Genomic DNA, 24,278 nt, shown 5'->3' on the forward strand with positions numbered 1-24,278 from the left:
GGTGTGTAAACAGAAAAAATGCACAAACATTTTGGGGTCCAGTTGGATTTCCTCAGGTGTTTCTCTGCCCTTGGTCCAGGGACCTGGGTTATGAGAGTTGGGGTCTGATGACTGACATACTTCCCTTAGAGGTGTGGGCTGGATCATCTCTAGGGAAGGCCCCAGGATGCTTGTGCAGAACTGTCGCCCAGTGGCCTATGACAGTTGATTCCCAAGGATACAATGACACCTGTGTGGACGTTGTGTCCGTGGGCAGTAGTTGAGGTCAGTAAGGTTTCATAACTTTGTAAGTCATGTTCCCTTTTCTAGGTAGACTTACCTCCCACAGCTGAAGTGGTGGGAAGGAGAACACACATCAGGGTCAGCAGGCCACACCTTAGTGGCACCATTCTTTACAGCAGACAGGGCTCAGGTCCCCCGAGGGGATTCACCTCATGGCCTGTTAGCTTTCTCTAGCTCAGCCTGGTTTCCCACAGCACTGACTGCTGTACTGGGGTAACTTCTTCCCCTTGTTCTGCCCTCAAATCCCACTTTTGCACTCATTACTTCCTGTGGTTCCCCAGATTTAGGGGCACTTGTATCTCCGGAGCTGAGCTGAGATGGCCCTCCAGAGCCACTCCCTCTTGACAGCTACATCCTCCCAAATACTGGGAGAGGCCACCTGGGCTGAGATCAAGGCTGTGGGTGGACTTGGCCTTCACCTTGGGAAGGCCAGTACTGGCTCCAATTTAATATCCTGGGGTTTCTGAATCTCAGGTGTTGCCTGTCATTCCTGGAACAAGAATGAAGGGTCCTTACCTGAGAAAGGAGATTTGGTAGGCTTGGGGCAGGAGGGGCGCTGATGTCACCAGGAGGAATGAGGGAAGTGGACATGGCATTGACAGGAGCCAACCACCTTCTCCCCCTTTAAAACCTTATTCTGATAGGCAAAGTGGGAAGGGCCTTTTGCAGGCCTTTTGGGGTCCCTCTTGTAATGAAACCTGAGGGCTCTGCAGCAATTCTTGTCACACGTGCCGACCCCCAGATGCCTAGAGCCTTGAAGCACAGTATTGGAGACCACTCCCCACTCTGGTCCTCAGGACCTCTGAGTACCAGGCCCTCTGTCCTCTGTTTAAATATGTCTTAACGCACAGGCCTGTGCTGACATGTCCCCTCCTGCCTGTCTCACTGTCACCTGCCCTTTTGTCACAGCCTCGCCGCACTGGTGTGGATACCATGCCCTGTGTTCTTATATTTCCCCAAAAATAAACTTCCCCAGGTCACTGCTCCAGATTTTAGAGAGCCTTTTTCTTATGATGGGTTTCCTACGGGCTCCAACAAATGCTCTTGCTTTGCAAGAGGCAGGTAGAGCCACCCCTAAACTAGGAAAGATAGGTTTGGGTGTCTTTGGGTCCTCCTTGGCCCAGAGGTTCTGGTACCTGAGCCCTCCATAGTCCTGGCACTCGATCAAGAAAACAGACCTGCCAGGTGCTGGTGGCTCATGCCTGTAATCTAGCCACTCAAGAGGATTGTGGTTTGAAGCCACCCAGGCAAACAGTTTGAGAGACCCATCACCAAAAAAAGGGCTGGAGTGGCTCAAGGTGTAGGCCCTGAGTTCAAAACCAGTACTGCAAAGAAAAAAAGACCAACAGGAAGGGATCTCTTCCCCTCCCAGGAGTACAGAATACAGTTCTATCCATGGATTGAAAACCAAAGCCATGTGAGCAGTTTAATAGAGAAAATGTCTTTGACATAAGTCAGCACCCCTTCATGATAAAAACATCAGAAGACTAGGGCTCAAAGGGAACTTTCATCTGTGAAAAAACCTACAGTTAAGATTAAACCAAATGGCATAGTGTTTCCCTAAGATCAGAAGCAAGACAAGGATGTCCAGTCTTGGCCACTTCTGTCAGCATTGTATTGGGCCTAGCATGGGCAATTAAGCAAAAACGAAATAAAAGAGTAAAATTACCTCCACCTATAGATGACATGGTCTTATATATAGAAAATCATAAGGAATCTACTAAAAGCCCATATAATCAGTAAGTTCAGCAAGGTTGTAGGATAGAAGATTAATATAAAAATCAATTTTTGCTAGGTACAGTGGAGCACATCTGTAATCCTAGCTATTTGGGAGGCTGAGGCGGGAGGATTGTGAGTTTGAGGCTAGCCCAGACAAAGATCTTACCTCAAAAACAAAATACAAACAAAAGGGCTGGCTGGGGATGTAGCTTAAGTGGTAGAGCACTTGCCTAGGATGTGCAAGGCCCTGCATTCAATTCCTAGCCCCACAACAAAAAAAATTTATTTCTATACATTGAATAAACCAAATGAAATTAATAAAAGTTTCATTTATAATAGCATCAAAAATTATAAAATACTTAGGGATAAATTTTGCAAAAGAATTGTGAATCTTTTCTTTTTGCTGGTGGTGCTTGAACCCATGGCAGCAAGTGCTGGACTCCTGAGGATATCGCATGCTCATGGATGCTTTCATGGTAAGATGGAAGATTACACAGTCCGCATCAAAATCTCAGCTACTTCTTGACAGATAGACAGGCAGATCTTAAAATTCCTATGGAAAATGTAAAAGACCCGAGTAGTAAAAACAATCTTGAAAGAGCAAATTGGGAGGCCAGCACCCAGGCAACCCTGTCAACCTGCCTGCTCCCTTCTACTTGGGTTTTTTCCTAGCCCACGGCACTGCTGGACAGTCCTGTTCTGCCCCTGGGGAAGTGTCTGAGGCTCCTCAGTACTCCTCCAGCACCAGAAATGGGTACAGCTCTGCCTAAGGCACATTTCTGACCGGTGCCCCAACAGGCAGCAGCTGTATGCCATCCCTTGATACCGAGCCCCAAACTCATCTACACCACTCTGGTGACTTACAAGGCTGGGAGAGCCAGCCCCTGTCCTCACCCTTCTTCTTGGCTCTTTCCACAGCCTCTACAACCCCCTGTGGCTGGGATGGAAGGTGGGGGACTTCACAGGAAGAAAACTGATGGAGTGTTGGGATGGGGGATGGGGATAGTGGCAGAGCTGGGATTCTGGTGGCCCCCAGAAAGCACTCTGACCACACAAGCACTGTGACTCAGCTCTTAGGCTTTATTTGGGAGTCATGGCTGCCTCCCCACCCTGGTCCCCACCCTCCACCCACAGAACCCCACTTGAGTGGGGCTTGTCCTTTATCCACCCATCACAGTCCCCCTTCCCAGCTGTGCAGGCACTCGGAGAGCCCTAGCCCTGAATGCTGTGCTGGCAGATAGCTCCTGCCCCTGTTCCCGCAACCGTCCTCTACAGGACTCCACTGGTAGGGGGAGGAGGGATCGAAGGTATGCAATCATCAGATGGGCAGCCCCCTGGGCTGGCAGCCAGCAGATGCTGTGGATGAGGCACAAGCCTTGTAGCAAGCCTTGCAGCCTTTCCCTTCCAGAGGGCCTTCAACCAGGAAGCATCTTGTTTGAGGGCTGACAACAGGGTAGGGGGCACAGCAGTTGGGCAGCTGACCTCTTCACTTCATCCTGGGAAGGCAGGAGGCACTTTTGGGGACAGCCCTGGATTCAGATGGCTGGAGGAAGATACTAGGGGACTGGAAGGGGCCCAGGGGTTCCTGGAAGCCTGGGAGAGCAGGCCTGGGGCCATAGGACAACTGGAGACTGGGCACAGGTGGCCACCAGAAGGCATGGGCCTCCCAGAGGAAGAAGCACTCCTAGGGTAGTGCCAGGGGGTGGCTTTGTAGAAGCCTCCTGAGTGCACAAGAGTGCTGGCCTGGAATCTGGCTGGGTGCTAGGGGGAAGAAGGGGTTGCTGGGCCACAGAGCAAGACCTGCCCAGGAAGCTGTGGCCTCCTACTTGGAGAAAGACATTTCAGAGTGGGCAAGAGGCCAAGTCCCCCTACCAGGCCTTGCCTTTGTGTGGTGTCTCCTCAGAAGATTCCAGCCATCACCAGGGGAGGCAGCAGCAGTAGTCCTGGGAGAGGGCCCCATGAGTGACCAGAATTCAGCCTCACTTCCCCGCCAGGCCTTTCAGGGCCGTCTGCATCTGTGAGAAGGAAGGGGCCTGGGCTCAGCCTTGAGACAGCTATGCCTGGCCTCCCCCACACACCCTACCATGCAAGGAGGCAGGCAACAGCCAGGGAGAAAGCGCCTTCTCAGCCGGTGCATGCTCCACCATGCCCTACAGCCTATGCTGGGCAGGATGCTGCTATTCTGGAGCTGGAGGGGAAGGTAGGGGGCCGCAGGCCTTACCTGGCAGAGATGACTGCAGGGCCAGGGTACGCCCACCCATGGCTTTAGCCGAGTCAGAGACATTGGGGAAATTGGGCAGGGACTTGAAGGAGGTGTGCCCCATGTGGTCCAGTGTGGCCTGCGGCTCACCTGGCTTGTCCTGGGCTGGAAAAACTGAGGCCAAGACCTCACTGGGAGGCAATTCAGCCTCTGCCTCAGCCTCCTCGGGGGCATGGGGTAGGGAATCTGTCCCTGTCAGGGACATCTTGGGGTACAGAGATCTCTCTGGGCTCATAGAGGCTGCGCTTGTCTTGCTGGCTACTTTGTCCACAGACTTTGGGACAGGAATATGGGTGGATTTGGGGAAGGCAACTGGTCTTTCATCCAAGGAAAGCGGGCTGTGAGTTGTCAAAACGGGGGCTTCAGTGGTTAGGGAAGGCGGATCCTCCGTTGCCATGGAGGAGGTGTCTTTCGTTGCTAAGAACGATGGGGCCTTTGTTTCTACAGTAGGCGGGGCCTTCGTTGCCAGGGAGTCTGAGACCTCTGTTAGGGAGACGTGTGGAACGTCTGCTGCTAGGGGTGGAGTAGCGGTGTTCCTAGAATCTGAGGCTTCAGTTGTCAGGGTGGATGGGGCCTCGGTTACCAGCTGAGGCAAATCCTGCGCCTCTTCCGAGTCCCTCGTGGGTTCTGATACAATAGGCAAGGCCTGCCATTAGTGCTGCAAACGGGACCCCACATCCTGCAGCCCACCGCAACAAGCCTGCGTCCATCTGGGACGCGCGCACACCGCGCCACACGGCTCTCCAGCGCCATGGAGAAAACCCACGATAACCCACGTTACTGTTTATTGACACAGCTGCTCCTGCACCCACCTCCTCCGCGTTCCCTGCACCAGCCCTAACCTTTTCAGCGGACGACAGGATCCCCGTGCATGACACGCCCACCGCATCGCAGGCCCCGCCCATTCGCGCCCCAGACCACGCCCACTGTGGCGGCACCGCCCTCTGGCCACGCCCACCTCCCTGGGCGCCCGGCTGCCCCGGGACGGTGCTTTGCTCTGCTTAGGGGCCGAAGGTTGAACTCTGGTCACTCGGAATGTCAAGACGCCAAAGTGGCCGCGCAAGGAGGGCAGAGAGATCCGCTAAGGGCCCCTGGGGGTCGCATCCCGCTCGTCTCTGCCGCGCACAGTGCGGGGTCCAGAAACACTGTAGACCTCCCGGAGCCCCCCTCCGCGCTCTCACGCGCCGACTCACCGCAGAGGGCGTTCTCGCAGTGGTAGCCATCCGGGCACTGGGAGCACGGAGGCCCCTCTTGATAGGGCCTTTGTCTCTTCACGTTCCCCCTGTAGGAGGTGAGGACGATGCTGAATGGGGGGGGTCGTCCCTTCCAACCGCTGTCCCCATTCCCATATTCGTACTCGTCTGCGTGTACCTCTGGGTCGGCTGAACCTCTAAAAACTTGCTGGGAGAACTTGGGCTCCCCTGGCTCTCTCTGGCTAACGAAAGCAGACCCCATCGGGGCCCTCACAGCGCCCTGGAGGGCACAGGCCCCAGATTACTTACGTCTTTCTTCCTTAGGTGCTGCCCAGTCCCGCCTTCCCCATCCCCGAGGTCCCCAGCACTCACGGGGGCTCGTAGTTGCACACCAGTAATTGGATGTTGGTCTCTTCTACTCCCTGAAGCTTCTCGCAGAAGTGAGAACCACAGCCGATCCTCTCTGTCTTGCTCCAGACCACCTGCAGGAGGGCAAACCCTGCAGCTGAGCCCTGAGCTGGGTGGCACGCCCTCTTACTGGTGTCCCTCTACGTCAGCCTTCTATGGGTGGGAACAGGAGGCATGAAGTTTCAGGACAATATTGAGCAGGGGGATGGTGGGGGGGGGTCCCCAGGAAAGCAATAGGGAGGGTGCTGCAACCTCACCATTTCTTGACGTGGGTGGTGTTTGTTGGAATACCTACCTTTCCCTAAAAATTAGCGCTAAAAATACCACCCAAAAAGAGGTACAGGAGGTGTAGGTGCAAAGGCGGTTGGATTCTTTTTCTTTTGTTTGTCAACAAACAAAATAAGCATTGGGGAAAAAAGAATTCAGTTAGCACTAACATTAACTTCCTTACACACAACTTTCAAAATGCAGTGAGAGGGCCAGCTGTAATCCAGCAGAGATCTGGAGGATCGTGTTTCAAGGCCAGCCTTGGGGGGATAGTGAGACCCCATCTCAACTAATAAACTGGGTGAAGTGGCAGGTACACAAGAAGCATAAATAGGGTCGTGGTCCAGGCTGGCCAGAGCATAAAAGCGAGACTTTATTTGGAAAATAAAACAAAAAGGGCTGGGGGCATGGCCGGAGTGGTAGAGCGTCTGCATAGCAAGTGTCAGGCCCTAAATCCACACCCCAGTACCCACAAACAAACAAAAAACCAGCAAGAACCCTGTTATAAGCAAAAAGTAACTGAGAAACAGAGCCTTCCTGGAATGGGGACAATTTTTCTTTTTTCATACATAGTTTTTTTCTTTTTAAGCAAAAATTAAATAAGATTGACTACTTGGTTTTTCAGTCCCTGACAGAGAAGCAGCAGTAAATTAAGCCCGGCATGGAGGCACGCCTGTGATCCCAGCTAAGGAAGCATAGGTAAGATTACGGTGGACTTCAGGCAAAAACTCAAGACCTTACCCGAAAAATAGCTAATGCAGAAAAAGGACTGGGGGGCGTGGCTCGAGCGGTACAGCACCTGCCCAGAAAGCGCGAAAGCCCTGAGTTCAAACCCCAGTACTGCCCAAACACAAAGTAGGCGTCATGATAAATGTCGAAAGCGACAGTGAGAGAACAGAGGGAAGGTGCGGTGCATCTGCTGCTGGGGCGGCCCTGCAGGTTTCAGGTGTTTGGGACGGGACAGTGCAGCCTAGAGCAAGGCACATGGCCGAGGACAGTAACTACCGTCCATGAAAAGGGCTTTCTCACACCGTCTCCTCACTATCAGACGGCCAAAAGGGTGGGCTAGGTTTTCAAACGGGGTGGTTTGTTTTTTTTTTAAAAAAAGAGTGAAATGAAAATCGCTTAGGCAGTTTAAGAAGCAGTCTTCGTCAGAGGCCTAGAGAGTTCACTAACTGCTGCTCAGAGACGAGTTTCATAAAGCATCTAAGGGGGCTTAGAGTGCAGACCAGCTTTTCTGAAGCAAGAAGGCCCTGAGCGCTCCCGGGCGGAGAAGAGTTCGCCCCATCCCTCTGTGCCCAATCCCGCCCATCCTGCACGTGGCCCCACCCAACACCGCGAGGCCCCGCCCATCCTGCACGTGGCCCCACCCAACACCGCGAGGCCCCGCCCATCCGGCACGTGGCCCCACCCAACACCGCGAGGCCCCGCCCATCCTGCACGTGGCCCCACCCAACACCGCGAGGCCCCGCCCATCCGGCACGTGGCCCCACCCAACACCGCGAGGCCCCGCCCATCCTGCACGTGGCCCCACCCAACACCGCGAGGCCCCGCCCTCTGGGCCGCGCACCTGCGTGTAGTGGCCGCACATCTGGCCAGGGTCGCAGGTGGCGGCGCTGAGGTTGTAGTGCTGGTGCTCGTGGTACCACTCCTGCATGGCCAGCGGCACGTCCATGCCCTCGTCGGTGATGGCGAACAGGTTCTCGCCGCGCCGCCCGCGCTCCTTGTTGTGGCCCCACACGCACTTCTGTGCGTAGGCCTTGGCGAAGGCCGCCAGCTCTTCATCCCATCTCTGCAGGGGAGGTGGGGGAGGGAGGTGAGGAGGCCTCAGGCTTAGGGAAAACCGAAGAGGAAGGGAAGGAGCCAAAGTTCTTTGGGGATGAGCAGAAGGTTGAGAGTGTCCTCGGGGCCTCAGGAGGCCAGAGACCTGTCCACCCAGCAGTCTTGAGGGAGGTGACACCTGGAGGTGTCACCTGCTCCTGGAGGGCTTCAGTAGGGAGGCAGGAGAGTGCCAGCCCAGGCTGTGGAGTCTGTCAACCTGGGGACCATTTCCTAACTGCGCGACTTGGGCCTAGCCTTTCTGAAGCTCGGGGTGCTGGGAAGTTTGAATGAGAGGATGCTTGTGGGCGTGGACAAGGTCATTGGCGATGTCCCTCTCAGGCTGTTGGAAGTACTCAACAAGCTGAGCAGTGATATGCAGAAGGGCTGGGTTGTTTTTTTAGTCCCTTTCCCTCCTCCCACCATACTAACTTGGGGAACTGCATCTCCATGCCTTTCTTTGCCTTCCAGGCTTCTGTGACAGGTGCTCTTCCTGTCAACTGACAACTTCTTCCCCAAGAAAATTGTCTCCGTGTGACACTACCCGAGCTTTGGGAACCCAGCGCTGTCAGATCCCAAAGGCGATGTCCCCAGGGGGCCCTCAGGTGAGACCCTGGGAGGGGCATTTTAGGTTGGAGAGTCCCTGAGGTTCTGAGTCTTTGGCTGGGAGGACAGACCCGAGTGTGGGTGGGAAGAAGGATGGATGAGGCGTCTGACCCAGAAGGCTGAGCAGGGAGGCCTGGATCCCATTAAACCTTGTCCTTGGCCTCTCCTGGAAATGGCTGGCTTTGCAGCAACTCTTGCTCCACCCTCTGGGGGCCCAGCCAGCTTTGAGAGCCAGACAGCGGTAGAGCGGCAAGAGCTTGGGTGACCCTTAGGGGCCGTGCAGCCACACCCACTCCCCGCCCACTCGGGGCTTTCAGGAGCAGCTGCCTGGAACTGGAACAGGTCACTGAGCTAGGATAGCCCATTGCCGTGACCTGGGATGGGTCTCTCTTCCTCTCTGGGCATTTTTGTTCCAAATCACTGGTCCCTGAAGTCCTCTCAAATCTGGCAACAGTAGGGGTGGGAAAGGCACAAAGTGCTGGAGACCAGGCTCAGGGTGTCTGGGATGACCTGAAGGGCTCCAGGCTGAACTGCAGGCTCCTTGGGGGAAAGCAGTGGTGTATCCCAGAACTTGGCAAGTCTGGCACCATGCTGGCATATTGTGGGTGCTTAGCAGATATTTGTCAGCTCTCAGTGACTGAGACAAGCTCCTGCTTACTGCAGTCTCCCTGTGGAGCGCTGGTGTCATTTCTATAAAAGCCATTGCTTTGGGTCATAAGCTTTCTCAGTCACTCAGCCAGAGTCCCTGTGGAGTTGCAAGTCATGACACCCATCCACATGGTCACTACCTGGAAGCAAGTTCATTCATCCTTTCATTCAGTCATCCTGGGCACTATGCCACACTGAGGCATCGATCAGCAAGAACCAAGGGGAAAATGGCACACACAAAGAGTACTACAGGGCACAAGGAGGGCATTCAGCCCAGGTTGAGGGCAAAGAAGGGGGCACTAAGCTAAGTGTTACAAGGTGAGGCATCAGCCAGGTGAAGGTGAAAGAGGATCCTGAGCAGATGGCACGCACTGGGAAAGGCATGGACTGGAGGGTATCAGGGATCCACAGATGGGGAAACTGAGGCCCACCAGTGAATCAAGGCCTCAATCAGGTCGCCATTGGCAAAGCTGGTACCAGCATCTGAGGCTTCTGATTTGTCTGCAGTTCCTAGCAGCTAAGGCCAGCAGGGCTGAATGGTGGCAGTGCTGGGTGGATGTCTCACAAGTCGTCCTGTGTGACCCACAGGGTGGGGATGGCCAGACACATCTTTCCATCAGGAAGCAGGCCTTTGAAGGGAAAGGGACCCACCCAGAGTCACTTAGCCACATGACACAGAACTGAGGCTAACCCTTAGGTCGTGGGACTTTGGGTTCACTGCTGTGTCCCCCAAGTGTGACTTTGCTATTGGGCACCAGCATCAAGGGTTTCTGGACACTGCTCTCCAACCTCCCAGGCCACCTAAGGGTGACTGGGGTCATGGGCAGCTCAGACTTCGAGGGCGTGGGCAGGAAGGGAGGGATTCTCCTTTCTCTCCCTTACTCCAGAGCACAGACATCCTGCCCCAACCCTGCCACTGAGTAGCTCTCCTCCCTGATGGAGCCCCCACTGTCTACATCTGGCTCCTGTCATCTGGCTGCATGTACACGTGTGTATTCTACACCTGTATGCATTTCTCACTGCCATGTACTAGTCTATTTATATTTGTAATTTTTTTGAGATTTCACCCCCACACACAACAATATTACATCTGTGAGAGTCAATCTATATTGGTATATGTATATACGGGCCTAATTCTGACCTTATTGTACACATGAGAAAGAGAGAGTCCACAAGGTTATAGGATATACTCCAAATCACAGGTTGTCAGTGAGGGAGACAGAATTTGCACTGTGGGGTACAGAGCCTTTTGTGCTTCTGGCTCATGCTCTCACCACCTTCTCTCCTCACTAACTTCCTCCGACCTGGTGCCCAGCCCAGCCCTGCCACCCTCTTCCTCCTCTCATCTCCTGTGGAGCCTCTGAGAGACTTTCACAAAGATGGTCCCCTTCCCAGGGTCACATGTGTTTTAGATAGCGCTAGGAAGGAGTCATTGCAGTGGGAAGTGAGGGCTTCTAGCTTTGTCTGTACTGGGTGTCTGAGCCTGAGCAAGTCCCTCTGAGCCTCGATTCCCTCATCTGGATAATGGGTCTGCTTATCGGAACCTATGAGTTATCTAATGTCACTGACTAGAGAGGCATGTCTCAGAGAGCTTTGGCATGGGAACGGGGAGGAGGGCTTGTGGTGGCCCCCTGTCCAGCAGCCCTTCAGTCCCAGCAAGTAAGAGGGGCCACACTCACCATCCGCAGCATGTTGGAGGCAGGTGGGGACACCTGGGAGCGGTAGAGGTTGTGCAGCTCCACCATCGCAAGCTTCTCGTCCTCCTTGAGGGCTCTGGCAGGACCTGTGGTGGCCACCAGCAGTAGCAGCAGCAGCGGCAGCAGCACTGGGAGGCTGCAGGAGCTATGCATGGTGGCCAGCCCTCTCTGCCTCTCCCGTCCAGGGGTCTGGTGGCAGGATTTAAAGTCTTTCCCACACAAGCACCACCCTGGGTGGGGTGGGGTGGCGGGCTGTCTGGAGGCCCAGCCCGGCTCACACAATGTCTCGGGGAGGGCTGGGTGCCTTGAGTCCCGACCAGAGTTGAGTCCACTCCCCTGGAGTCCTTGGCAATTGCCTTCTTGTTCTCGGTAACAGGGGCTCAGGCCAAGAGCTGTGTGAGCTCCACAGTCCCTCCTGAGTGAGGACAGAACCTCAAGGGGCAAAATGACAGGAACATCTGCAGAGCTGTGACTGTTGCATCCAGGTCACACCCACTGAGTGCTGAGGACAGCAAAGAGCAAATGACACAGATCTACCTCCTAGGGTTGGGTAAAATGCGGAAGCTAGCTGTGCCTCTGAAATAACAGGAAGACGAACCGTGTTTGGTAAATGGTTAAGAACAACCTAAATCTGAATTTTGGCCCTGCCCATTGCTTTCGGTGTTTCTGGCAGAACTGAATTAGTGATGATAACTGACCCTACCTCCCGGGGTTGGAAAGAGGATTACTTGAGATATAACGTGACCAGCACATTGTAGGTGCCCAGTGACAGTAGGCCACAACCCTCTGCACATGGCCTAAACAAGGGTTTGTGGGAGGAGGGCCCAAAGCGTTCACTCCATAGCTGTACCCTGGCATTAGGCTTTTCGCTGTGCCCTCTGTGAATGCAGGTGCTAGAGGTGCTGACTCAGAAATGGGTGCTCTGAGCATGTAGAAAATAGAAAGTGAGAGAGCCAAGTGAGCCCATGATCTGGGAGCTCTGAGTGGAGCCCAGCAGCCAAGCGCAGACACTAAGAGGACAGTGCAGGGGCGCAGACTGAGGCGTTGGCCTGCAGGAGGTGGAAACTGGCACCGGTACTTCTGACACAGGCTGGGATCCTTGAAGCCTGCACCCTCAGTGAATGAGGACCTGGAAAAAACCTCCCTACTGGTTTTGGAAGATTTCAAGAAAGCCTGGCCCTGCCCAGGCCCCCAGGTAAAGATAAAAGCAAAAGCAAACACAACTTGGATTCCACTGGAAAAAAACAAAAAAGCTGTCAGCACTAATAAGTTGAGAAAGTTGCAGAGTACACAACCAATCACAATACACAGAAATCAGTTCTTTGTACATACTACCAGTCAATAAGTAATGGTGAAAACAATTGCATTTACAATAGCAACAAAAAAATAAACTTTGGACTGTGGATGTAGCTCAAGAGTCGAGCACTTCTTACACACAGACTGAAAACTACAAAATGTTGCTGAAAGAAATTAAAGACAAATTTTGTCTTTAATTTTGTGAATTAGAAGACTTGGTACTGTTAAGATGTCAGTGTGACCCTAAACAATCTACAGATTCAGTGCAAAGCCTATCAAAATCCCAAGAGTTTTTTTGTGGAAATAGAAAATCTACCCTAAAATTCACATAGACTCTCAAGGGACCTCAGTAGTTAGAAAAAAATCTTGAAAAATTGCAGAGGTGAAAGTCTCACACATTGGGCTGTCAAAACTTAACAAAGCTACAGAAATCAAAATAGTATGGTACTGACATTCAGACAATGGAATACCTAGCACAGAAATAAATCTTTGCATATATGGCTAAACAACACTTTTTTTAACAAAGAAAAGGAGCCAAGACAGTTCAGTGGGGGAAAGGACAGTTTTTTGTTTTTTTTGTGTTTTTTTCCAACAAACTGGAATAACCACATGCAAAAGAATGCATTTGGGGCTCGGGCTACATAGCTCAGAGGTAGAGGACATTTTTTTCCTCTTCCTTCCCTCCTATCCTCCTTTCTTCCTTTTTGACAGGGTCTTGCTATGTAGCCTAGGCTGGTCTCAAATGTAATCCTCCTGCCTCAGCTGCCCTCATGCTGGGATTACAGGCATGTACTACCTTGCTGCCACCCCCCTGGGTTCTGAAGGCTTTTTTCTTGAGAATATGATGTTTGGAGTTGAAGGTACTGGCTATCCCACACATCTGTGCTATTCTTGAGGGTGACAACTTGGGAATGAATATCATTTAAACTATTCATGTAAGCCAGGCAGATCCATCATCTCTAAAAATGACCCTAAAGCAAACTGCTTGAAAAAATTAGGTCTGCCACAGTGCCTTGCCAGTACCACACTATTCTGGTTTGAGGAGTCACTCCCTGCCTTTGCCTCTGTGCTTAGCTACATCTTTGCCTCCCCTTACCCCATCACCCCACTTGCCCCCAACTTTTCCTTCCTGTCAGCCTGTCACAAGCTCAAGGTGACATGTTTGTGGAAACTCTGTGGCGCTTTCAAGTTCTCCCTCCCTGAGGCAGTTTTCTGCATTGTTGTGCAGTCTCTCCTGTGATGGTGTTGCAGGTAGTGGGAGATGTCCTTGAAAAGGAAGCATCATGGGAGGGGGCACCTGGCTCCCATAGCATCACACCTCAGGGACCCCTGGGAAGCCCACTTTCTCTGTGTGGTGAGTCATCTTTGTGTCCTCCCAGGGAAAAGGGAGACTCAGGACAGAGCCCAGGTCTTTTCCTTTGGGGATTCCCAAAGCCAAGGAAGATGGGCAGCATATAACCCTGGCCCTGAAGCCTTTTCCAGACAGTGCTAGAGCTCTTGCCTAGCACGCACAAGGCCCTGGGTTTTATCCCCAGCACTGCGAAAACCAAAAACAGCCAAGCAGAGAAATTTGAATTTTAACTAAAAGAAAGAAATTAAAATGGCTCATCTTGTTTAAGAGTAAGAGTGGTTGGTTTAAACTTGACTCAATAGATGAGACTAACACATTAAAGTCCCAGCTGCGGGCAAGGAGGAGTGGAGGAGGAGGAGACAGGAGACTGGGCAGGGATGGGAGCAGGCGGAACCAAGCCAGACCTACTAGGCTTTGTCACTCCCTAGCTGGACAAATTATTTACCTCCTCAAACAGCCTTTGTTCATATGTAAAATCAGAGAATTGCTGGTAAAATCAATGTCAGACTATTAGCACCTGGTAATTGTTTGAACAGATAGAAAGAGGCAGGCAGTTCCCGGGTGCCTTGAAAAGGGCAAAATGAGGTCTTGCTGCCCTCCAGGTTTGGGATCTATGGCTTCTGGATAAGATGTCTGATTGATTCTGGGGACAGGGCATCATCCCATGCCTGGGGCCTCTGGGGACAGTCCCCAAGAGGAGAGCCTGGCTGCCCAGTCATCCCTGAATCCTAAATAGGTCCTGTCTCTTCACGGCTCAGTAGGGGTAGCAGAGGCCTCTCTCCCCACTGAATTCCAAACTTAGCCAATATCCACAGCCTTTAGCCAGGAGCTCCTTGGCCTGTAGGGCTGCAAGCCTGGCCCAGAATTCCAGGGACTTCTGCGATGCTGACTTCCTCTCTGGTGTAGACAATACTTGACGGAGCACAGCTGTCAGGGACAAAGTGATAAACTGCCCCCTTCTAAGGACTGCATGGCTGGGCTTGAGTCTGGAGCTAGGGTGTGGGAGCCCATGGGGTGGGCTATGTGTCAGACATGGTTGTGACTGGACAGTCAGGAGGGACAGCTGAGAGTGTGTGCGACTGGAAGGAGGCCAGCCTGAGTTTATGTTTGTGTCTGATTTAGTGTAACAGCTACCTGACAGCCAGGTAGCCATGGCATTGGGGACCAGAGAAGAGTGTGAAGATGCAGGATAGTGACTGTGACAAAGGAGCAGCTGAATGGCAAGATGAGCAAAGGTCAGATGTCTTCAGAGATCCCTCTGCCAGTCCCCCAGGCAAGAAACTGAAGCCATTACGGTCTTCTGCCTGAGCTACAGGAAGTCCTCATCAGTGTCCTCATATCTGGCCATATCAAAGTATAGATAACTAAAAATAGTTTAGATAATAATCTGAGCACTCAGTTTAGGAGGTAAAGCATGGAAGGCACAGCATCCCTCCCAGATGGAAGCTATCTGAATTTGTTTGACCTTTGCGTGGTTTCTACTGTACTCTCACCAGATACCCCACATCCAAACACAACATGTACACTGTTCTCCAAGTCTTACGTCACCAGCGATGCCCAACAGAACCCTGCGATGGCGGCAATTGTTCTGGGTCGGAGCGGTCCAGTACTGTAGCGCTAACTATGGCGGCCGTGTGACTGAGGAAAGGCACTGTCAGCTTTAGTTTATTTAGGTTTAAAGAGCCTCATGTGGTTACTGGCTAGTGGCGGCCACATTGGACAGCACAGTCTAGATCTTTCTGAAGCCCCTTTTTTTCTTTTTCTCATTTTTGAGATTTGCTGACATCAAGGCACATAGTTCTGCACTGCGCACTGTATACATTCCATTTTATGACTCTACAGCTGCCTCTTCACCCATTTGAGTCTTGGTGGACATTTGGGTTGCTTCCATTTTTTGCTAATACAAATGATGCTGCAGCAATCTTTGTAACACGTCTCTGCGTGCCTTTCCTAACTTCATTGCCAGTGCCCACTGCAGTGGGCAGTTCCTGACCCCAACCCTGGGCTCCTTGTAGCCTTCAAGCTGCCTCCCCAGTCTGGTCTCTTCCCTTCTGCACGCCCACTCCTCTCCTGACATCCATCAGCCCACTAAGCCAAGATGGTGATTCTCAGGACCCACTTCCATTCTCTTTCCTTCCAGGAATCCAGAATGGCTCCCATGGCCTGTTGCATCTGAGTTCAGCTCCTCCCTTGAACCTGCACCCCCACAATCTGGTCCTATCCTCGATTCTCTGTGTTTTCCAGCATCCTTTGCCTCTGCTAGGTCACCTCTTTCCAACCCTCTGCATGCATCACACTGTTGCTACCTTTGTGTCTTCATTTTCAATGTCTTGTCTTCTTTCTTCTCCACATCTTCAACTCCTTGAAGATCTCTTGGGGCCTGGCCTGGGCCTGGCCTCCACCAGGGTACTTGTCATTCTGCAGCATTCATTCAGAAAACACTCATGAGGAGCCTACTAAATGCTGGCTCTGGCTTGGCGCTGAGCTTAGTGGGAGCAGGACAGACACAGCATCTGTCCTCATGTTGTTCAGAGCCTGGCCTTCACTGGTGACACTGACACCAGTCTGCCTCAGGTCCCAGTTCTCTGCATTTTCCCTTGTACCTTAGTGTGGATGAAGCTCTAGAATCCAGAGAGGTGTGGTGTGATGTCAGGGTTCACTAGGAGAGACAGGAGTGGCTGGCTACTAGCAGGCCAGGAAAGGGGCCTGGGAGTGGGAAGATGCACTCCAGTGCAGACCTGGCCCACTCCTCACAGCATGACTATCGAGGCCCACAGGTGCTCACTCCTCCCTAAAGCTCCCAAGAGACTGACTCACAAAAGCAGAAATGTTAGTATATATGTTTATTTATTTATTTTTAATTCATTATTATTTTTAATTTTATTTTTCATATGTGCATACAAGGCTTGGGTCATTTCTCCCCCCTGCCCCCACCCCCTCCCTTACCACCCACTCCGCCCCCTCCCTCTCCCCCCCACTCCCTCAATACCCAGCAGAAACTATTTTGCCCTTATTTCTAATTTTGTTGTAGAGAGAGTATAAGCAATAATAGGAAGGGACAAGGGGTTTTGCTGGTTGAGATAAGGATAGCTATACAGGGCATTGACTCACATTGATTTCCTGTGCGTGGGTGTTACCTTCTAGGTTAATTCTTTTTGATCTAACCTTTTCTCTAGTTCCTGGTCCCCTTCTCCTATTGGCCTCAGTTGCTTTAAGGTATCTGCTTTAGTTTCTCTGCGTTAAGGGCAACAAATGCTAGCTAATTTTTTAGGTGTCTTGCCTATCCTCACCAGTATATATGTTTACACATACTTTAGAAAGTTCTCGTCTATAAGCTACTCTTTATGGTATTTTGTTATAGCAGCTCAGACAGACAAGACACAAACTTACTAACAGGTTGCTTGGTGAGAAGGAAAGCAGAAGTCACACTTGCTGTAAACAGCGACCCAACATCAGCAGTCTTCAGCACCATCAACAGGAGTCAACCTGAGTGGCTGGGGATGCTTATGCCAACACGGGGACTCTGTGCCCAATCAGATGGGTACTGCCAGCCTCTGGGCTTCCATTGGTGGTCACCCACCCTTTCCTGACAGGCACAGTCAGAATGGCTGTGTTACATTTCCATTCCCACTACAGTGAAATCTGTAATCATTAAGGTGACTTTGGTATCTCTGTTCTGATTTTTTTTTTTTTTTGGTGGTACGGGGGATTGAACCCAGGGCTCGTGCATGCTCAACCACCCAGCCCATTATAATTCATTTTGATTTTCAGAGAGCATCTTACTTCCCAATGTTCATTCTTAAAATGTGCCTTACACTTGCCCCTCATCTCCATCTTCTCAGAAAGGTTATAAAATTTCAGGAGGCCCAGAAAATATTATTCTCTGTAAACCTAAAGCCAAAAGCTGGGCATCTAGACAAAAGTCTGATATGTACCCCCTGGTACTTTGCCCAGCTCCAGACTTGAGATGTCCAGCATATTGGCAGGGGCAGAGCTGCTGGGCATCAATGGGTTGAGTGAAAATAAGGGTGGCTGGGGGCCAAGAAGTGTTTCTTGGACCAGGACAGCTCTCCCCCACCCCCAGGAGGCCTCCTGAGCTTGTGGTAGAGATGGTACGAGTTTCCAGAGCTTGGTCCTCAGCCAGGAAGGAGAATGTAGCTGCCCCGGGCCTGGGCGGGCCACAGGCCCCCCCCCCCCAGAATGCTGAAGGACCAGGAGGAGCAAGAGATGGCTGGATTCACTGAACTTTGTCCTCATCCCTAAACCCAGGCCTAGGGGTGAAGGAGGCATTCAGTATTGGGAGTCAGCAACAAGGACGAAGGCTGAGCTCGGTGTGATTTCATAGAGGGTTCAGGATGAACTTGGCCTTAGGGGAGCCAAGGAGCAAGCTAGCAAGGGAACAGGCAGCAGAAACAGATGTATTTCCATAAACTTGGAGCAGAGTGAGTTCTACTTCTGAGTCAGCCACCAGCTACGGCCTCTGCTCCCCCAACTCTTCATAGAAAAGGAGAAAGGTTGACAGTCTTTGGTCTGGTCCAGCTCTGCCACTGGTGGATTCAAGGGTGGATCTTGAGGCTAGAGGGGGCCTGTCCACAGAGGAGAACAGAAGCAAGGCCTCAGAGGGAAAGGGCACAACTGTCACTGATTATCTGCTCTGTGCTGGGGCAAGCTGGGCACTGCCCACACGTGGCCTCAGGTATCGGTGCTGGAAGGCATGAGGAAACCAAGGACAGAGAAGGTGGCAGAGCTCTACAGTCACTCTTTCAGTACACAGGAAATGGGATTTGTAGGGAGGTCTCTGGCTCCCACTTTGGTGGGTGGGCTCCTGAGGAGCAAGGTGGCCCTGAGTGTGGGTGTGTGCCTGAGTGTCTGGGAAGGAAGGATTTACTGAGTTGGTTTTTAGATGCATTTTTTACATTGTTTTTTACTAGTTTAATTTTTAGTACCTTTTCTTTGTGGGGATGAAAAATAATCTTTTTTTTTTTTTTTTGGCAGTACAGGGGCTTGAACTCAGGCCTGTCGCTTTGGTTATTTTTATGATAGGGTCTCACTTTATGTCCAGGCCGGTCTGAACCTATTTGTGTTTCTCTACATAGATGAGGTGACAGGTGTGCCCCACATCCAGTCATTGGATGAGATGGAGTCTCATGAACTTTTTGCCTGGGCTGGCCTTGAACCATGGTCTCCATCTCCTGGATTTTTTTTTTTTTTTTTTGGTAATAAGGAAAGATAGAAGATGGTAGGCAGTTAGGAAAACATTCATTCCTGAGCAGGACAGAGTGAAAAAAGGAAGCATGAACTCAAGGTCAGGAAGGGAAGAATCTCAGTTGTTGACCAGGCAAGGAGACTCCTTGGTTATGAAAGAACAGAGATAGGGTCTTCTGTCAAGTACTAAATGGGTTATGTAAATCTCTCTCTATATATATGTTTACAAATACATAGAAGACAAAATGAAAGACAAAAATATGAAAGACAGGAACATGCATGTAATTTATGAAAACCAAGTCTAAAATAAAATGTAATCCAAGGAACAGAAAAAAAATTGTCCTATTCTGAGCTACAGAAAAATTTAATAATATGAATTTAAGAAAGTAAACAAAGATTAAATGGCAGAATGAAATAAAGAGAGCATTCTGAGGGTAATTTCATAAAACCAGCAGAGGAGAAATAGCAAGAAACGGAAGAGGTAGATAGCTGGAAACAAAAGGAAATGAAGGAAGGCCTGAAGTAATTGGAAAACATGGGGAAAAGGGGCGAGCACTTTAGAAAGGATAGGCCATAGTTATAAAAGATCATGACAATGACACAAAATACAGAATCTAAAGCAGAGCACCCCACACTGTAAAATAGAAAAGGAATTATTAAGGAAATACAAGCCATCTTCCCTACAATGAAGAATGGGATTGCAATTCAAAAGAACATACTTTCTTCCAGGAAAAATTGCTGAAGATCAAGAAAGATGTCATTTTTTGGGCAAGTAGATTAAAAAAGTAGAGCGAAGAGAAGAAAAGGTCACACCTCTAGGAAGACTATGCTGGCCTGCCTTCCCTGTGAACAGTCAATGCCAGATAAGAATGGAGAAATGTCTCCAAATTCTGAGCAAAAGAATGAGTGATGCAAGAATATGTTACTCAGCCAAGGTGTATTCAACTATGAAGACCACAGAAACATTCTCAAACACAGAAAATACAGCACTCATGAGCCATCCTTGAATCATTCTCAATGATGACATTCAGCTGATCAAAGTTTAAAAACAAAAGCTGGGTGTGGTGGCACCCGCCTGTAGTCCCAGAACTTGGGAGGTGTAGGCAAGAGGATCAAGAGTTGGAGGCCAGCCTGGGCTACACAGTGAGACCCTGTCTCAAAAAGAAAAAAATAATAACTGAAAAACAACAACTCAGGAGTAAAGAAGTGATAGCAAAAGTACTTGGTTGTGCGCCACAAATGATTTTAAATATAAAGTGAAGGACACTGTGACATTAGGGTTTCGGAGTAGAAGGAAACAAACACATTGGCTTTGTCCATGTCAAAACAGAGGGAATTGATATGCACCAAGCTGAGAAAGAGATGAGGTGGGAGAAAGCAAGGTGTTTCCTTATCTCAGAGCCCTGAACCAGGCCATCTGAAAAGGAACCCTTGGTAAGGAAAATTCTAGTGTTTCTTACTGTTTCTCATCATCTTAGTTTCTTTCTTTCTTTCTTTTTTTTGTAGGACTGGAGTTTGAACTCAGGGCTTCAATCTTGAAGAGTAGGTGCTCTACCACTTGAGCCACACCTCCAGTCCATTTTGCTCTGGTTATTTTAGAGATGGGGTCTCGAGAACTATTTGCCTGGGTTAGCCTCCAACCTTGAACCTCCTAATCTCAGCCTCCCAAGTAATTAGGATTACGGGTGTGAGCCACCTGCATCTGGCTCATCTTAGTTTCTTTTAGAACCTAAGATTCTCTGTGGGAAAGAAAACACCTACTTCAGTTTTTCTTCTGTTAGATTCACATAAAATTAAAGTTAGAGTTATAACTTTTTTTTTTTTCAGTATTAGGGATTGAACCCAGGGCCTCGTACATGCTAGGTAAGCACTCTACCACTGAGCTACACCTCCAGCCCTTTTTACTTTTATTTTGAAACAATCACGATAAATTGTCCAATCTGGCCTCAAACTCCAAATCCTCCTTCCAGTCTCTTGGGTAGTTAGGATTACAGGTGTGGTCACCATGCCCAGTTCTTTTTTTTCCCCATGGGCCTGGGCTGAGGTTATATGGGGGTAGGTTTACTTTGCCTCCTCTTTCTATACAGTCACTAAAAGAACACAGCCTGCCAGATGCTGGTGGCTCACACCTGTAATCTTAGCTACTCAGGAGACAGAGAGCACCAGGATCGTGGTTTGAAGCCCAAATAGTTCAAGAGACCCTATCTCGAGAAAACCCATTACAAAAAGGGCTGGTGGAGTGGCTCAAGGTGTAGGCCCTGAGTTCAAGCCCCAGCAACAAAACAAAACACAGCCTGTGGTAAGCACCAGGAGGCCCAAGTTCTAATTTTAATTTTTGAGATATTAGGAACAGTCTCATTTTTAATAAAATCACTTACATTTAGCCTTCCATCTAGATATCTCATAGAAATGTCTATAAATGCAGCTCACCCAATATTAGTTATTACTGGGTGGAGCTTTTCAAAAGATCACCTAAACTGTCTTCAGTTTTTTATAATAAGAATGTATCATTTTTATAAAAATAAAGTCATTCTGAAAAAAATAAGATTGGTGAAGCATGTCTTCAGCATAGTGTCTAGAGGCTTATCAGTGTGGTGTGTTAGGACAGTCTAAAGGACATGTGTCATGGAGGAATGTGCAGCCATAAAATGGATTCACACTATGTAAAAAGGACATTAGAATTCAGAAATAGTATCATGGGATGGGAATTACAGCTTCCAATAAAAAAAGCCTAGAGGCTGGGATGTACCTCAGTGGGAGAGGACTTGACTGGCATGTGTGAGGGCCTGGGTGTCTGCTCTCACACACACGCACACTAAAGTAATTTTAAACAAGAAAACAACCTAGATACAACTTGGTCTACAGAGTCAATATAATCCCAATCGCAATCAAGATCTCAGCAGTTTATTTTGTGAATATCAACACACTGGCTCTGAAGTTTGCATGGAGGGGCAGAAGACTCAATCTCTAACTCAACACTGAAGAATGAGAATGGAGGACTGACATTACCTGACTTCAAGACTTAGTATAAAGCTACAGTCATCACAGTGACATGGGACTGGGGAGAGAACACACAAGCAGATCAATGGAACGCAATATAGGGCCCAGAAACTGACAAGAGAGTAGGAGCACCTCAACGAGCAAAGGTAGTCTCTTCAACAGATAGTGCTGGGCAACCAGAAAATGACATGCAGAAAAATGAATTTGGATACAGACCTACACCTGTCACAAAAATTAATTCAAAATGGATTTGAATATAAATGCAAAATGCAAAATTATAAAACTGAAAGATAGAAGAAAACTTGGGTGACCTTGGGTACAAAGATGATTTTTTAATATAAAATACCAGATACATAATCCATGAAAGAAAAAAAAATTAGATAAACTTCATTAAAATTAAACATTTCTGCTGGGCACAAGTGGCTCATGCTATAATCCTAGGAGGCAGAGATTGGGAGGATCAAGGTTCGAAGCCAGCCCAGGCAAATAGTTCCGCAAGACCCTATCTCGAAAAACCGTATCACAAAAAATTGGGCTGGTGGAGTGGCTCAAGGTGTAGGCACTGAATTCATTAAAATTTCTGGCCCAGGCATGGTGAATCACACCTGTAATCCCAGTACTCAGGAGGCTGAGGCAGGATGATCAAGATTTTCAGGTCTACATAGTGAGACTGTCTCAAAAAAAAAAAAAAAAACAATAAGGAAAAAATTAAAAACTGCTCTACAAGGCAATGTTAAGACAATGAGAAGGTGAGCCAAAGACTGGAGGACATACTTACTTAAAAGACACATCTGAATAAGGACTGTTATTCAAAATACACAAAGAACTCTTAGAACTCAGTAATAAAAAACAAACAATTAAAAAAAAGGGCAAAAGACCTGAACAGACTCCTTACTAAAGATATACAGATGGCAAGTAACAAAAACACTCAACATCATATGTCACTGGGGAAATGCAAATTAAAACAGTAAGACATCACTGCACACCTGTTACAATAGCCAAAATCCCAAACACTGACATCAAACACTGGCCAGGACGTAGAGCGATGAAATCACTCGTTCACGGCTGGTGGGGATGCAAAGTAGCAGAGCCACTTTGCAAGACAAGTTGATGGTTTCATATAAAACTAAACATACTCCTGCCATGTTATCCAGCAATCGCACGCCAAGTAAACAGCAACCTTCTACCCACACACACCTGCGTGGGTATTTATAGTAGCTTTATTCCTAGAAACATCCAGACTAGGGATTCATTTGCCATAACCTGGAAGCAGCCAAGATGCCCTTCAGTAGACGAATGCATCTGGTCTGGTACATCCAGACCGTGAATTATTACTCAGTGCTAAGTATAAATCATCGTCAAACAGAAGAGACGTGGAAGAAACTGTCTATTACTAAGGAACCAGTCTGAAAAAGCTACATACTGTTTCACTCCTACTATATGACATTCAGGAAAACACAAAAAACTACAGAGACTGTAAAAAGACAAAAAATAGAGTAGTTGCCAGTGGTTGGGGATAAAGAGGGATAAAAACCCAAAGCACAGATCTTTAAGATGATTCTATGATGGTGTACATGTTGTCATGTATTTGTCCAAACCAACAGCAGGTGCAACATGAAGAGTGGAGTGAGCCTAATGCATACTGTGGGCTTTGGGTAAGAAGGACATGCCAATGTAGGTTCATGAATTGTAGCACACGTTCCACTCTGGTGCAGAGCTGTCAGGAGAGGAGGTTCAGGAAGGGAGTCGTGAGGATCACAAGCCAAAGGAGGGAGAGATTCTCCACAAGCTAGTGTCAAATACTATTGGGGGGGATGAGAAACAAGGGGACTGAAAACAGGCTATCAGGCTACTTCGTCACCCCTGAACATGGAATCAAATACTAATTTTCTGGGGGGGGGGCAAGATTTGAAGTCTAACTTTCAAGCAGGTAAATGAATAGAACTGTGGAGTGGAATGATGTTTTTTGTGATACTGGGGTTGAACTCGGGCCCTCGCACTTGCTAGGCAGGTAAGCTGCCAATTAAGCCACGCCCCCACCCCTTTGGAGTGGAATGATTTCTGAAGAGCATACCTGAGTTGTAACAAGGACATATATTTTGTAAAAACAAGTATTTTTAAAATCACCTCCAGACTTCTCAGCATATAACCCAAACCATCATACAAAGGAATAGGAATAAACAGGAATAGTTGAATAAACGATGCCACACCCATGCCACAGGATGTTAACTATTATCAAGAATGAGCTATTGCCAGCTGACCTGCAAAGGACTCTGTCAGGTATTGAGTAAGAAAAGCAAAATGTAGAAAGCGCCTGTAATAAGGTCCCATTTTTGGTAAGACAATGACAAAAAAAAATTATGATTATGATTAAAGAGAATGGAGGGAGGGCTGGAGGCATGGCTCAAGTGGTAGAGCATGAAGAGTCAGGTGCTGGTGGTTCATGCTACTCAGGAAGCAGAGATCAGGAGGATTGAAGTTCAAACCAGCCTGGGCAAATAGTTCTGTGAGACCCTATCTCGAAAAAA

At 49.3% G+C, this 24,278-nt stretch overlaps 1 protein-coding gene across 5 annotated transcripts; it reads right to left on the reverse strand.

The window, feature by feature from the left end:
• Window positions 1-2,310: 2,310 nt before the first annotated feature.
• On the reverse strand, window positions 2,311-11,404 carry Pi16 (peptidase inhibitor 16). Of its 5 annotated transcripts, none has more exons than XM_074082313.1 (7): window positions 10,881-11,402; window positions 7,700-7,921; window positions 5,827-5,936; window positions 5,455-5,543; window positions 4,223-4,888; window positions 3,874-4,016; window positions 2,311-2,554 (listed from the first exon to the last, which is right to left on the reverse strand). In XM_074082313.1, the coding sequence occupies exons 1-6, from the start codon at window positions 11,049-11,051 to the stop codon at window positions 3,901-3,903; spliced, it is 1,374 nt and encodes a 457-aa protein (XP_073938414.1). In that variant the 5' UTR covers window positions 11,052-11,402; the 3' UTR covers window positions 2,311-2,554; window positions 3,874-3,900. The 5 variants fall into 5 exon arrangements, with proteins under 5 accessions (XP_073938414.1, XP_073938413.1, XP_020026100.2 ...); XM_074082312.1 differs by having other exon boundaries at window positions 3,884-4,016; window positions 10,881-11,401; XM_020170511.2 differs by lacking the exon at window positions 2,311-2,554 and adding an exon at window positions 3,062-3,497.
• Window positions 11,405-24,278: the final 12,874 nt, after the last annotated feature.

This window comes from Castor canadensis, chromosome 8, assembly GCF_047511655.1.
Source record: "Castor canadensis chromosome 8, mCasCan1.hap1v2, whole genome shotgun sequence".
Classification (NCBI taxonomy): domain Eukaryota; kingdom Metazoa; phylum Chordata; class Mammalia; order Rodentia; family Castoridae; genus Castor; species Castor canadensis.

Bases quoted from the DNA above. Each gene is read 5' to 3' on its own strand.
- Pi16 (XM_074082313.1), bottom strand. From the start codon at position 11,051: ATGCATAGCTCCTGCAGCCTCCCAGTGCTGCTGCCGCTGCTGCTGCTA. The intron at 5,937-7,699 runs GTGCGCGGCCCA...GCCCTCCTGCAG, and splicing joins TGTGCGGCCACTACACGCAG to GTGGTCTGGAGCAAGACAGA. The intron at 4,889-5,454 runs GTGAGTCGGCGC...CTATTGTATCAG, and splicing joins CTGCGAGAACGCCCTCTGCG to AACCCACGAGGGACTCGGAA.